The sequence below is a fragment of the Anas acuta genome, chromosome 12, assembly GCF_963932015.1.
Source record: "Anas acuta chromosome 12, bAnaAcu1.1, whole genome shotgun sequence".
NCBI classification, from domain to species: domain Eukaryota; kingdom Metazoa; phylum Chordata; class Aves; order Anseriformes; family Anatidae; genus Anas; species Anas acuta.
This window is the reverse complement of record NC_088990.1, coordinates 16,733,223-16,748,845: the sequence shown is the minus strand read 5'-3', so window position 1 is coordinate 16,748,845 and position 15,623 is coordinate 16,733,223. Positions and strand designations below refer to the sequence as shown.

The window sequence follows — 15,623 nt, the reverse complement described above, 5'->3', positions numbered from 1 at the left end:
CTGCCCAAGCACGGCTGTAGCATTCTGCTGATGTACACGAGGAGCTGCGTGACCCTGGGCACAGGCAGAGGTCAGGCAACACAGACAGGACTCAGAGCCGTTTTCACCATTCCCTGGGCTGCACCTTCCATCAGAAATGAAGTGCAGTGTCTGCCCAAGGAAATACAGGTAGAAAAAAGTATAATTTTAGTTATTCAGGGTCACCTGGGGAGTTGGAAACAGAGATAGAAGGACAGCTTTGAAATTCTTTGATGCTACTCCTGTGCTCAGTGAACAAATCTCACTGATCCTTCCACAGAGCTGGTGTTAGACTCTCATTATTACTGCAGTGCACGACTGACCAGCTGCTGCCTCCTACCTTTATTTCCAGCTGATAACTCCTTTAAAAGACAAAGAAAAATGAGTTAAATAGCATCCTGCCAGTTCTCCAGTTTCAGATAATGGCCATGGTTACCATACCACTGCAGGCTGGGGAGAGAGATGTTGCCAGCAGAAGGAGGCCTGGTTCAGGAGGGTGTGAGGGAAGCCATGCAGGTGTGGGACAGTCTTGTAAGTCTGAGACTCGTAACTCGTTTTGGTGAGGACCTTACTGTGGGTGAGGTATTAGCAGCTACGGAAAAGGTAATGGAATCCATTCCTCTGAACAAGCATGGGGACTCCTGGTCTAGAATAGGATTTATTTTTGTATTGAGGACTTCCCAAAATATCTTTGTTTTGCTCTGGGATTATTGCCAAGAATATGTTTTTCTGACATTTTGTAAGTATACCTGCATCCTTAGATAACATTATTTTTATTGCTGCTTAAAGCTATTTACAAAAAGAAGCAGAAAGAAAGAGGTATAACTCTAACAATGTAAGTGCAGAAGTTTCCTAGCAAGACAAAAGGAAAATGACAGAGATGGTGAAAGAAGGACTGGATTTGAAATGCAGCACAAATTACTGCCTTGCAACATTCGTTCCAGCATGTGAGTTTGCTACAGTGGAGAAGAGAAATATGATTGAAATGCTAATCTTCAGATCAGGTGAAGAGGAGTTTACAGGCATCGTGTCAAGGTAGGAAGTGATTCAGTAGGTTAAAGGCAGCCAGAGAAATATTGCCAAAGCAGCACAAATGAGATCCTATCAGGAGAAACATCAGAGAGAACAGGAATGAAAAAGTAGATCGAGCACATGAGGAGAGATGTCTAAAATTGAAGTTGCAGAATAAAGGCTGTCAATGAAACATTACCAAGACATGTTTACAATTCTATTTGGAGATATATAAGAAAATTGTGAATGTAGCAAAGAAATGTTTACTGTAAAAACAAACAAACAAACAAACAAAACAACAAACAAACAGCATTTATATAACATATCCATCACAAGACCTTGAAGTGGTTTACAAAGGTTCTCTTATATCTTATTTTCACTTTTTAGGTGATGAAACTGAGTAAATTAAGGGACTTCAGCAGTTACACAGAAAGCCAGTAGCACAGCTACACTGCAGATTGAGAGCCACTAGGCGCAGCAGTCTAAATGTGGAGATGCCCAGGTATACTCTTTGCCACAAGGTAGCTGGTTGTCTCACAGCTGACATTTCTGTGTGACTAAACCACAACTACGCTGAGCTGCTGTATTATTGTCCCTGCGTTACCTGAGTTCAAAGCACGACAAAACTGTTTCCAAGCACTGGAAACCAATGTCAAATTTTTTAGCAAGACAGCTTGCTGTTCCTCTTTGTATTTTGTCTGCATTTCACAGCATATTACAAGTGGCATGTCAGTAAAAAATAGATTCAGTCTTGCCAGTAACAGAAAGCAAAGAAGGAAGCAGCAGCAGTTGGCTCCCAGCAATTTTCTCTTGGGAACAAGTCTGAACTGAGGCAGCTTTAGGGCTCTTCAGTTAAATTAGAGTTTTCCTTCAGTTCTCTGCATGATGGGGTTGTTCTTTTAAGGACACCACCATTTTACAGACATTAAACAGTTCAGAGTAGATACCAGTCCACATGCCACAAAGAGAAAATACCTCTCGGTACCCTATGAAAGAAAGCAGAAGCATTCCATGAAACACTTGAGAAAACTGTCTCTGGCTGATAAGTTTTTATCGTTAAGGCACAGAAATCTTGGGGGATGTGGCCAAGGGCCATGGGTATCGTACAAGGAACAAAAGCTGCTTGTTGTGGCCGTCCTCGTTCCCGGGATCATAAGGCAGAGCTGGAATGTTGCTTTGCTTGTCAATCTGAACTGCCCGCTCCCTCACAGCTCTACATGGGCTGAGTCTTAGACATTGCTTACATTTTGGTTTCAGTCGGTGGAGGTTTTTTCCATGAAGCTCGTCTGTGTCACTGTGTTGTTGTAAATTCTCTGCCACTTTACTACTGTAGTGGATTCAGTTTGGTCTGTGAATTAAGTTTGTGTAGACAAAAGTAGGCCTGGATTCCAGTCCCCAAAACAACTGTTTCCCCTCGCTTTAGCATCAGCTTTTTGTTGATTCTCCTGTATCTCACAGTCATTATCTCTCTGATAGGTGCAGTGGCTTCTTTGCATGGTTTAGCAGTGCTTCCTGCGGGTGGCTTGCCAGAACTGGGGAGTGGTGCTGGCTCTCCTGGCTGAACTGGGTGAGAGGATGAACAGACACTCAAGGAAATTATTCTTTGGCATCAGATTTTATTGCCTTCCAGTAGTTCTCAATCCTACAATCCTTGTGCTAAAATCTCAAACATATATTCAGAGGAGACCAACAGCAGGATGTTGTGGACTTATTTTGCAAGGCTCCATTGCGGAGTGGCCACAGCAAAAGGAAGCAAAAGTGGTTGAATCACAGGATAACCATGCAGTGTGGACTCAGCGATCATGTGTGGGTTGCTTCGCTCGCCCACCAGGAGCTCGAAGTGTGGACAGGCTTCGGGAAGAAATCAAAAAGTGCACAAGCGTTTGTGCAAACAGAGAGTCCTTTTTTCTATAACTATCAAAGCAGTTGTCTCCTTGTCTGCCTGGTCATGAGGATGGCAGTACTTTCACTGTTTTGCTCAAAGCTGTAAGCAACCTTCAGTGATGTGGATAGTCTGAAAATATGCCAGACTTATGTAGTGGCCCTTAAGGAAAATTACTCACTGGAGCCATTTATATGAGCTTATATATGCAAGGAAAAAAAAGAAAAAAAAAAAAAAGAAAAAAAAAAAGATGCTTTGCTCTAGCAGTATAGATCTTAGCTCCATAAAACCAAAAATAGTTGAAGTGTCTATGCTTGGGTATTGCACGATGCTTTGAGGAAACGAGGTATTGCTCATAGTTTGCTGCAAAATGTAGAGAATTTGGGAGTAAAAAAGGTGTGTCTTAGTTGTTCAGTTGCTAGCTTCTCCCTTTTGGTTCCTGTCTCCAGCAGTTTTTTTACTCAGTTTTGCATGCAAATTCTTTTGTTTTCACGTTAATTAGCTTTTAAAGACAGGAGAAATGCTCAGATAGGTGTGTGCAAGGCTGACCTGTTTTTAGAACTTGTACAGTAGCTCGTGGAGAAGGGAATCAGGAAAAAACCTCTAAAAGCACACTGTTTGCCAAATGGCAGTAATGCCTCCTGTCAGACAGGGGAAGGGGGAAAAAAGGCAGAACAAAGCTCGCTGCGGTTATATAAGAAGCTGGAAAAAGTGACCTCCACCAGAGGTGGAAAGTACTTCAGAAAGCTAGCTGGGGAGTTTGGAAATGTGCAGAACCTGAAATTATATTCAGTTGCAAAAAACAAGCTGATACAGAGGTGAAAAGCCTAGGAAATCCTAATTTTTACCAGGAAGAAGCAGCAGTGTTTGGATCGGGGCATAATTCAGGTCAGAAGGGACAGGAGAGCTCCAGCCTCCTGCCCAGGGCTGGCTCGCCGATGGGGCCAGACCAGGTTGTTCAGCCAGTCTCATCTTCAGAACCTCCCAGGACAGGGATTACACGGCTGTAACGCTGAAGGAGAAACGGAGGTGATAATACGAAGAAATGAAACGTCACTCGGGGCTTTGCAGACAGGCCCAGGCTGTACCGAGCACTCACAGCGGGTGCCGGGGAGCAGCAGGGGTAAGGAGCACACCCTCTGCACGCCCGTGGAGGGGATCCGCGGTGACAAGGCTTACAGACACTCTGCCAGGAGAGAAAAAACAAAGGGAAAATGGTGGCACCTGGCCCTACAGCTTGCCTGAGCTTTTAAGAATGAACCCCAGTATTGAGGTTAATTTTGTCTTTTTCACCTGCAGCTCTACAGCAGTGGTGTGTGTTTGTGTAGCACCAGTTAATTTCTAAAGCACTTTAAAAGCTTCTTAAAGGTATTAATTAGGCCACGTAGCCTCCTTTTGATGTTTTACTGATGTTCACAGAAGTGAAGCGATTAACCCCGGGTCGGAGAGTGTGCCTGTGGCAGCCGGCTGGTAATAGCCGGGCGTTGGGGCTGCTTGGGTCTCAGCAGCCCCCCGAGGAACAGGCCACAATGCTAAAGTCATGCATGAGAATTCTCTATGCAAAACCTGTATTTCCTTCTAAAAAGGCCCCAGAAAATGCTTGGAAAATGAATTTTGAGAAGCAGTATGCCTCATGCAGTGCATTTTAAGCTTTTTTTTTCCCATCAGATATGTAACACAATAAAGAAGAGCCAAGTAAATGTTCTCCATATTCAGAAACCCACAAACTAGGAAAGAGAAGAGAAAAATGAGAAGTTGCAGAGCTGAAGGGATGTGAGGCTGGCTAGTGCAGTCCCGAATTTAACATCTGTATCCTGCCACTGCTAAACATGGGTGTAGTCAGTTGTTTGCTCTCTCATTGCGAAGTGGAGCTTAATAAACATCCCTGACAATAGAAGCAGGTATGATTTAATCACAGCTGTTACCACAGACAGGACTGTGCCAGTTATGTTTGCATTGCATTTATATTTACAGAAACAAGTTTGTTCAGAAGAAAATTATCTGTCTGCAAATCTACGCTTACATCAAAGTGTGTCTATTAAATACTTCTTCCATATAGCAGGGAATGGAAATGGAAAGATTTTATCACGAACTACATCCAATACTTGTTTAAAATATTGAAATGAATGTTAAAAATAGAAAAATCAGTCAATTATTGGAGCATCTTATGGTGAAATGTTTCCACAATCAGTACTGACTTCACTAGGGAGGAGGGGGCAGAGGACGCCTTGCACACCAGCTATCACATTGCTTTTGAAGGTTACTACAATATTTGCCTGGCCCATTCCGTGCTCTGCTATGCAGTCAGAAACAGATTTCTGTGTTTTCAAGAGCTGTTCAAGCATAATTAGAGGCTCAAGATGAGTTGAAATCTCAGCTGGTGACCCAGCAATTTGTTTTTGTGCTGCAAGTCATTCAAGATTTATATGTGCATAACTTTGTGCCGGGGTAAGGGGATATCCTCAGTTCAAGTACTCTGTTGTCCCCCTATTTTTAATCAAGATATAATGCAGTCAGTGGCCAGCTGTGTGTCGTCTTCTGCCCCTTAACATGTCCAAATTTTTGTGGCTGCTGTATGTACTTTGTCCCTCTGAGGCAAAGACTGCTGGATAGCCATAATAACGTTATATAATGGCGTGTTTATTTCATTCGCAATACATCCCAGCAACAGGGCTGTTGCTAAAAATATGAGAAATACAGAGTGTGGGGCACTCCTGGAGCCCAGTGAAGGTTTCTGGGGTAGGAGCAGCGCCCGGGGCCGAGGGCTGTGTGGGTGCAGATGGAGCGCAGCAGGTCCGAGCGGGTGCCTGGGGAAGGTGCCTCCAGAGGCAGCGCGCTGATTCACTGCGTCCTTTACCCGGCTCTTATGGGAGGGTTTTGACAGAGTCCTCTGGCAGAGGTGGAGGCTTCCTTCCTCCCAACCAGCTTCGGGATGTGGCTGAGCAGCGGCAGCGTCCCCTCTGCCCGGCAGCCGCCCCCTCCACTGCTCAGCAGGCATGCGGTGAGGGGGCACCGCCTGCGGCTGGCTGCACCCACTGAATCCACACCGAAATTGCTCCCAAACAGCCTCACATGCATGACTTTTAAAGGCATCTCTGTTTCAATATATTCAAAGAGCCTTTTAATGGTGGAGTGCCTATATTGGCTGAATTAATTTCAGTCTCAAATACAAGAATCATCTCTTTAAAAACGGGGAAGAGGCTGATGCTGTGGCATACTGCTTTTCATTCTGTCCAAATGATAATGTGAATCGTGGTAAAGCAGGCAGTTCCCAGGTGCTCCTTACTTTGAGACAGCTCCTTTCCACCACACCAGCCCATACTGGTAGACCACTGACCTTCTTTGCTGTTGACATGACCGGTTTGGGATGGAGAGCTGGAGGGGGGTGATGCAAACTCCTCAGCCAACTTAGCTTGAGAGGTCACCGCAATTAGGTTTGCAGTGACGTGGGGGCAGGATTTAAGTATCTTTAAGTTACACAATTCAATCCAGGCTGATCACTTAGAAACAAAACACAAATTTTTAAATGAATTATGATACATAATGAAATTTTTGTTTGGAAGTTTAATTCAAATAACAACATTCACGTGCTCAGCACCCAACCTGAGTCACAATATTAAATCATGCTCTGATAAGATCTCAGTACCTGTGTAGTAGCCTTGTCGAGTGCTAACACAGTGACATGCTCTGAAGCTGCATTCATCTTATTGCTCTTCTGCCTCCCTAGCAGGTTATGCAAGATGGGGCTTGTGCTGCTGGAGGGAGGCAACACTGGTCACACCCTTGTCTCTGGGCCTTTCGTGACCATGCATGGGTAAAGCTGACCCTGCATATATATGAACAAAGATTTTGCACAGCTCAGAATTTTCTGTTGTTTTTAATATACTGAGGGCAAGAACTGCTGCATTATCCCATGCCTTTGCAAATATAATGAGCATCATATGTGATTAGTAATCCTCGCTGAACATGTTTACGTAGGTAGAGATCATTTCACTGATTTTCCCAAATGATGTAAACATTCAGTGATTACCCCTCCAGATAATTTCTGTGCCAAGACCAAGGAGTGGGTGAACAGCAGATGATGCAGATGCAGCGCAGGCCAGGGCACAGGGAGGGGAGGCTTCACGTGAGCTGCGGCAACTTCTCTGCTCCCTGGCCTTCACAGGGAACACGGCTGCCTCCTCCGCTCTGCCGTGAAGATCACTGCCAACCTCAGCTGCTGCCTCCAGACTACAGAGCTTTTAAAGAGAAATGACTAATTATCTTCATAATCAATTTGTCAGCACCATTAAGGCCTGTGAGGGTGCTGGCACAGTTACAGAATTGGAAAGAGAAATATGAATACTGGAAGACAAGTGTCCAGTGTTAAATAAGGGTGCTTTCTTCTAGTAAAATGTTTTGAGATGTTTTCTCTGGTTACTTAGGGGCTAGTTTTGCTCTGGTTTTGCATGCTCTTGGCATATATTGTTAAGAAAATAAAGAGATGCCCAGTTGTCCAAATAGAGTACAGCTATCCTGATATGAAACCTTAGAAGCATTTGTCCAGTAGTCCATGTCTGAATGGCCCGAGCACAAGAATCCGATGTTCTGAGCATTGCCAGCATGGCACATCATTGGGAAATAGTCGTAGGGCTTGCTCCAGCCTCCAGGTGTGTAACTAGGCCTTCAGGAGGAAAAAAGAGGTGTTTGAAGGGCTGCCCCTTCTACTGAGAAGCTTTTGAAAAACTTGGGAAAAAAGTCCAAATGAAGTATCTGTGTAAGACCTTTGTCAAAACGTGTTATGTTTCTCATAAGAAGCCATATAAATCACATCAGTGTGAGCACCTTGCTGCCAGTTACACATTTAGTCATCTTAAAGCAAAGAAATAGCAGAGCTACGTGACTCACAAAGACTCTGACACTGAGCAAAACTGTCTTCTCTGCATTTTGAGAAGGCTTTCAGAAGGACTTGCTAGCTAAGGAGTGAGATTTATAGGCAGAAGCTGTATCTTTATAACACCAAACAGGCGAGCTTTCAGGCACTCGGGAAAGGCAAAGGCATTGAGGGACCAAAACCAGCCACGGACTGGACTTCACAGGGAAGCTTTCTTTATTGCTTGTCCTTGCTTTACCTGCTCTGAGAACAAGAAGCATTTTGTTCCCATGGCTCTTGCTTTAGCACCTTTCACAAGGATTAAAATCTCACACGTTTAAAAAAAGATATGGCAGTCACAGGTTTTCAGCTCGCGCACTGGATGGAAATGACAGATGTGTAAAGAAAAGGTTTAGCTAATGAAATGGATATAATGGGCCCTTGTCGGGGAAGGCGGTGCTACCTAATAACCTCGAAATGTTAGACATGAGAAATGCTCACCCAGATGTGGTAAATAGTGTCTGCCCTTGCCCAGCGCAAGCACAGGGAGCTTGAACAGTTAGCTGTGCAGTGTAAATAGTTTTGCTTTGAATCTTTCTGGGCTCTCTGTATACGTTTAGCTAGATTAAAGCGTTGCTCTGATTAGAGCCTCTTGGCATCCCCGTGATGGAGGTTGTGGCATCTGGTCTTACACAATAAAGAAGGTTTCTCTGGTAATGCAAAAGAACCAGGAAAAATTCTGGCTGCTGATTTCTTAGATTTAAAGTTGGAGGTTGAGATACACCCTTAGTTACATACGTTTGTCTACTGAAATGCGAATATTTTCTGAGTGAGCGAGCACACGGCCAGCTCTAGCCAGCTGAGATCAGAGCTGAGCCCCTACCTGGAGACAGGTGCCACCTCAGAGATTCTCTGAAGAGCTCCTGGCCTGGCAAACGTAAATCAATTTACAGATCTGTGTGCAGTGTGAATGCCTGGAGAGCTGGAAAACCCAGCCAAAAAATGTCCCCATTCCCGCCTCTGGGCTACAAGAATAATTTTTAGCCAGTACCATTTTTGTTACTCCCCTACACAGTTAGCTTGATGCAGCTATCAAGGAGGTGAACATAGGTGCAAGAGCAGAAAGGGGTGGTCAAGTAACATCAGAAAAATGTGCGGCCTCTGTCACAGCAGTGTGTGTTGCCTGAGGATCTCACGTGCTGTGACATACCAAAGCCCAAAAGTCAACCTGTGACGTTTTTCTTTCCTGACAACAGCAGGTCAGGAAATAATGCAATATCCTCCCATACTAAGCACTTTCTACTCTATTATTCTCTCTTGTATATTGCCACCTTGAAACTATTACATAAAATGAAAACATTTTAACTTCTTTTAAAAACTCCTTGTGAGTTTTATTTGTATAATTTAAAAGATTAATATTAACCACAGTCTAACAGTTACAGATGAACCGTTCCACCAGGGCGTACTGCAAAACCACATGTCCCTGTGAGCGGGGTCTTGCTATTGATTACAGGCACAGCTAAAAGCAGAGCGTGCAATATCACAGATAAGCAGATTTCTCCCTAGTTGCTGCATGCTGGAAGTGACCGAAGAGGAATTGTAACTCATAAGATGAGAAGTGTGTGATGCTCAACAAATTTGTCTTAAATAAGACTGTTTCTGGTGGAGGGTGAGTTATTGAAACACGGAGTTAAAATTTGTAAAACTGTGTTCTACCATAGTCTAATATTTTACGAGTTAATTTATCGGGTTTAATATATTTTTGAATGATAATGGCTTTGAGTGGGAGCCCCAGCAAAACCATCGCAGACACTTGTGACAGCACTGTGCAATACAGTCATCCAGAAATACACTGTTAGGAGAGCTGCCCAGGGTACGAGTAGGATTACCTGAGTTTCTTTCATTAACACAAACAGCAGTCTTTTTAAAGTGTTCTTTTAACTGGTTTTACCATCGGGAAGTAGAAACAAAAACAAATAGCAAGGTGGAACGGGTACATAGCTCTGTGGGCGTGACCATCTGAAGCTTAATCACCTTACTTACCTCCTCTAAACCTCACCAAAGTCACTCCTATAAAGCAGGTGCTACTAGGACAGAGCTACCAACTGAGGTAAAGATTACGCTGGAATTACTGGTGTAATCTGGTGTTCCTGCTTTTAAGAACACCGTTAGTGCCTGGACTCGATGCAGTTGTGCATGTGACTTTTAGAATAGACGGAGCCTTGTGCCAGCTTTAACGAGAAAAGTTAGAGGACAGCAAGAGAGAAGGGAGTCGAAAGCCAAGTGGCAATAACAGGTGATTATAGCTTCTAAAGTTCTGCAATTTAAGTTTCTACATTTCTGCAGGTACACAATAAAGTATTTACACGAAGAGCTAAGAAGCAAACGAAATGGAGTTTTTGTGGTATTTGTAAAATTAGCTGGCAGTATAAAAATTTTCAGTGCTAGGTTTTCATGTTGAACGTAGCAGTTTTCAGCCCATGGTTTCCTGTTCTGCATGCATGGCCTCTCATTAACCAAAATGAGTCACAATGCTTTCCTGCGGTACTCACTGCAACCGAGATATTTGCGTTCAAGAAACTGGAGAAGTGAAGTGAACTCAGCTTTCAAAGCTCTCTGGGTTGGAAAGCCACACCTTGCCAAAACCCACATAGTCGGCTTCATAAGTCCCGATAGGTGGGGATTTCTCGCTGGGTTTCCAAGATCAGCCTTATCACCTCGTGTTGTGTGCAAGGGTTCCTGGAAAATTCTGGGACAGAGAGGAGCTTGCCAGCAAGTTCATTAAATCAATCAAATTTATTAAGCTATCCCTGGCGTGCCTTTCCAAAATGCTTACAGTTTGTAAGTGGCAAAGGTCTGTGTTTTGATGTGTGTTACTTCTTTGCTTTTACTCATCAAAGACACCTGTGCAGTTAATCTTTGGTACATGTTGCTCTCTGTCTGAGTCACATTATGCTCTCTGAAAGCAAAGTATGAAAAATAAAAATTCGGAATCAATGGAGCATGGATGGCATTGTCCCTGGTGTGTTTATCTGAAGGAAACCACATCAGTAGCAAATTTATGACTGCTTAAGTTTTGCAGCTGTCTTCGATTATTTTTACTGTCCCCTCTCAGCTAAATAAAGCTGGAGAAAGCAGAGCAGTACAGATTAAGTATATCTGACATTTTGACATCCAGTGGCTACTTATAGTGAAGCATTTCATAAAATGGGCCTTGATCAGCTGCCGTGCATTTAAAATACACAGTCCCATTCACAAAGTGTCTGTCAGAGATGGGACGTAGAATAGTTTTACATAACATTTCTGTAATAAATTAGCTCTGCTGTCATGAACCGAGATTAAAACTTACCGATAACACTTTTTTATGTTCCCAGATTTTGTCACTACACATAATAATATGGATGACAGAGATTCTCTAAGACCTGGCCAAAACCAAGGAGACAGAAAATCTTTTTATAAGGATATCCTAAAATAACAACCAAAGAGTGTTGCCTAAGTTCTCTTCAGCTCTACAGTAATAAATTCTTTTAATATTTTAATGCTGAAAATAATCTTGCTTTGCCCCTACAACCTACTTTTAATTCCATTTGTACACTTGCCATTTGCATAAAAACTAAAATGATGGTCTCACTGATCAGAAAAACCTTGCAACGTGTTAAACCTCATAGACTTTTAAGGTGATAAATAGGAAATGGCAATGAGTTTAGACCATCAGGAGTTTAATACTGGCTGACTGGCAAGACAGGTTGGGTTTATTCCCGTTCAGGGCTTATTCAGCCTTTGGTGTGTACTTGAGGTGAATACTTTCATCCATTAATGAGAGAGCAATTAAAGATGGTTGGGATTTTGTCCTTGTCTAACAGTTCTACTATGTGAGAGGCAATGAGGTGTTGGAAGACTCTGCTCACTGTAATACTGGGCAGTTATCTGCAGTGTTTTTAGAAGACGGATATGCAGCGGTACGCAGCCTTTTAATGAGGAAGAAGATGTAGGAAGCAAGCTTTAACTGCATGGAAGTGGGAGGAAGATCAGAGTCGTTACTAGGCATCATGACTGCATTATTTTTCCCTAGGTACTTGATTTGGCAAGACACTAAAAAACTGTAATTTTAAGCACATGAATTTCCCGGTGGTTTCTTGAAACCACTTTCTTATTTCTTGAGTTGGAAAAAAGGTACTTTCTTCTTCTGTAGTTTTTACCGTGAATTCTGATTTTCTCTGCCCCTTTTACCTTTGTTCCTGAAATGCAAGTGGCAATTACAAACAGAGAACATCCAGTGTCAACTGCTTGGCATCACTGATATCACATAGGCATATATACAGCTAATTTTCCCAAGACTACCTCGGATGGCAGCAAAAATATCTGATATCTTTGAAAGATCTCTGAATTGTTCTCTTTCTGAGCCACACGCACCACAAAAACCACAGGAAGTTGTCTCGGTGGTGGCTGTGGTTCTGCAGTTTCCTTCTTCCCCATCTTCAAGTGATCAAAACATTTCTTAAAAAGTTAAATCAACATAAAGTAGAGAATAGACTTCCTGTTCTTGCAGTGTGACAGACACACACGCCATAAAACAGAAATAAGGATTCACACATCTGATTGTCCTTCTGTGGCCTTTGAACCAATTTGGGGCTTGAAGAACACCGATCACATAGTGCTTTTATTTTGAGGTTTCCTACCAGGAAAATATTATCGTACTTCTTTTAGATATCTCTCAGTGGCAGTTATTTGAAAGATATGTAAAGTACTTCTCTTCTGCTGTTGAGTTTTCAGACAGTTTTCTCTCTGAAGACACAGATGTCTGTTTAGGTCCTGTTTTCAGGACCTAAAAGGGCAGTCACAGGAATATGATTTAAAGTTCTGATCCTCCGTCTGTCTTCTCTAACAGATGGGACTCGGTATATATCCGTATCTGACAGAATGTACTCTCTCTATATTGGGCATGTATATTCATAAACACTGATATGTGTGTATATATATGTATCGCTACGTACTGACACAAATGTATATATGGATAGGTATTTGCTGTTCTTAGTTTTCTTCAGGGGATTCATGAATATATTAGAACCCCAACATTCTTCAAAATACTTAAATTTCTCATTTCAGAGGTGAATTTTGTAATACTTTATTAAGAACTTTTAAAGGAAGGTAAATAGGAGAATCATTTGAGGTTTATTTTATTTCATATATTCAGGCTATTTGACTGACATTTGTCCAACGTGTGATTTGGCGTTTTCAGTACTGTGATGGTAGCTTTGCCTGTGAGTAATTGGTTAATGAAGAGATGAAAAAGTTCTCCAGAAGAAGAATTTGAAATGGCAGCAGTGTGTTCCTGAACAAGAAAACACTTTGAAATAGTTTGTATCTCTTTGGCCAGCACCAAGGGTGTACATTTTACTAAAGCTAAGAAAGACGGTGCTTCTAGCTCCTGGGGCTGATATCAGCAGTGGAGGCAGAATCTCACACATCTATTCAAAGGAAGGAGAAGGCAGGAGGGGAGAGAGGGAGGGTAGGAAAAGAAGGAAGGAAGAAAAGAAATTCCATGAGTCTCTGTGGGCCAGAGGAGTTGTGTTCTTTCTCAGGCTGGCAAGAGGTCATCTGTGATCATCTTGAGTCCGCTGCAAGGTGTTTTGAGCCCCTAGCTAGCAGCCCTTCCTTGTCTAACAGTCTGCGTCCTTGTCAAATCCAGTGTGTGGATCTGTGGCCTTTTGTCAACCAGTGTTCCGTAAGATGATACAAAAACTGCACCTCCCTTTTTGGTGGAGCCTTCATTGCTTTGTATTTTTTCCTTCGTCTTTTTCTGTCTCCCCAGTCTTCCTCCCAGAACTCGCAGAAGTATTTTCTTTCCTGTGGCCCCTCTTATTTCAGCATCCACCTCCACCTCCCTGTGTTTGCACTCCCTGTGGTCCTCTCTCATTCCCTGGCCTCACACCTCCTCGGTTTCAGGTCTTTGATCTGTGCTTTCCTCTTGCCCAGACGGCAGCATTGCCCCCGTCCATGCTCAAGATGGAAGGGAGGGATTAGGAGCCTGCTCATTCTCAGGTCACTCTCCCCTCATGCCCTCGATGAGTTTCTTTTGGTGTCTCGACACCTTGAAATCTTCCCCCTCCTTCCTGTTGTGATCTCAGCCTTTTCCTTCCTGCCTCCTCTGACAATTACGCATGTGATGTGGTAATAAAAAATGTCACATTCCTCCTTCAGTGTGTGTAGATAGATTTAAGAAAAATCTGAGGCTTAGTTACTTCTCGCAATGACCAAAATAATAATAATAATAATAATAATAAAAGGGCAGTGGAGTTTTTGTGTCAGGGTCAGCTGAGGAGCTTTGGCAGAAGGCAGTGCTACAGCAGAGGAGAATTCCCCTGGGGACTGGTGTGTCCGGAGCGATGTGTGACTGCTGGGCTCTGGGGACAAGGCAGGGTGCTGGGGCACTGCAGGAGCATTCGGGTGCCACAGGGCCGGGATGGTGCTACCCAAACTGGTGTGCACTGGGGCGCTGAGGCCACGCTGGCGTGTGCTCGGGGGAGGGCTGGCACGGCCCTGGCTCCCCGGGAGAGGGAAGGCCACGGTGGCCTTTGCTGCTCGGTGCCGCGTCCTCCTTGCCGCAGCTGAGGAGGTGGCCTTCCTTCCCCCTCGGTTTCGGGCTGCTGCCTTGGGAATAAGCTTCAGCTATTTCCTGGAATAGGAATTTGTTTATTTTCAAAGGAGAACAAACATAAAACTCATACAGAAGCCTCGGGTAGGGCGTTCCTTTGCGAAGCAGTGATTCGGATCACCACATTGTTGCCTCCTTAGGAACTCGGCTGCGCGCGAAGGCAGCGTGGGGGGAGCCCTGCAGCAGCTGGGGGCACCTACAGAGTAAAGCTGCAGATCCCGAGGCCCTGACACCGGGCTCCACAGCCACCAGTGTCCCGCAGCGGCCGGGGAGCGTGCGGTGCTGCAGCTCGGGGGGGTTTCTCCTCACGCACTGCCCGGCACCGCGCCTGCTGCGGCTCCTGCTGCCGGGCCGGGCTGAGGAGCCGGGGCCGCGGGGACACCGCGGGGACACCCCGAGCACCCTGACGGAGCCCCAGCAGCCGGGCGCTTTGCTCAAACTTGAGGCTCGCTCCTTCCTCCTCCTCCTCCTCCTCCTCCTGCTGCTCCTCCCGCTGCTGCCCCTTTCCCCGCCCCTTCCCTCGCCGCCCGCCTCTCCCCTCCTCTTCCTCCTCCTCCTCCTCCCTGTTCCCGGCCGTGGGATGTTTATCCGGGCAGCCGTGTGAGGCGGCGGCGAGTTTCTCTCCCCCGCTCCGGGCACTGGCGGGCGCAGCACTCGGCTCCGGGGGGGGAGAGAAGGACACAAAATGTCCGCCAGGGCCGCGGCCGCTTCCACCAAGGTGAGGGGCTGCGCCGGGGGGCTCCAGCCCGAGAGGGGCCCGGGCCGGGCCGGGGGCGGCGGGGAGCGGCCGCGGAGCGCTCGGGGCCGTGCGGGCGAGGCCGTGCCCCTGCCCTTTTGTCTGGGGCCGCCACGAGGGGGGGAGCGGGGAGGACCGGGCCGGGCACCGCCGGTGAGGGGAGGCGAAGGGCGGCTCTCCGCGGCCAGCCGGGCTGCCGAAGGCGCAGGTGCAGGCTGCGGGTGTGCGCCCTGCCCTGCCCTGCCCTGCCCTGCCTGCACCGCCCCCGGGACGCCCAACAGGTCGGGCGCCCTGGCCGTGGGACGGGAGGGTTGCTCGGGGCCCGGCTGGGGTTGAGCGTGGAGCTGGTTCCCGGCGAGCACACTGGCTGCAGAGCGCTGCCTGGGCTCTCCCTGCGTGCTGGCGGGCAGGTATCGGCGCTTAGAGAAGCGATTCGCTTCGTATAACGCTTCAAACTGGTGATAGCGCG

At 45.6% G+C, this 15,623-nt stretch overlaps 1 protein-coding gene across 6 annotated transcripts in view; it reads left to right on the top strand.

Annotated features, from left to right (window-relative positions):
* TJP1 (tight junction protein 1) overlaps positions 1-15,623 on the top strand; it is a 161,171-nt gene that overhangs the window by 67,432 nt on the left and 78,116 nt on the right. The window contains exon 1 of one of the 6 annotated variants that reach the window (XM_068695337.1): positions 14,969-15,136. The exons of the other annotated variants lie outside the window; for them this stretch is intronic. Within the exon in view, the coding sequence (XP_068551438.1) occupies positions 15,104-15,136 (33 nt within the window). The 5' untranslated portion in view covers positions 14,969-15,103. Of the gene's footprint in view, positions 1-14,968; positions 15,137-15,623 lie in introns of those variants that run through there. 6 annotated transcript variants of the gene reach the window in all.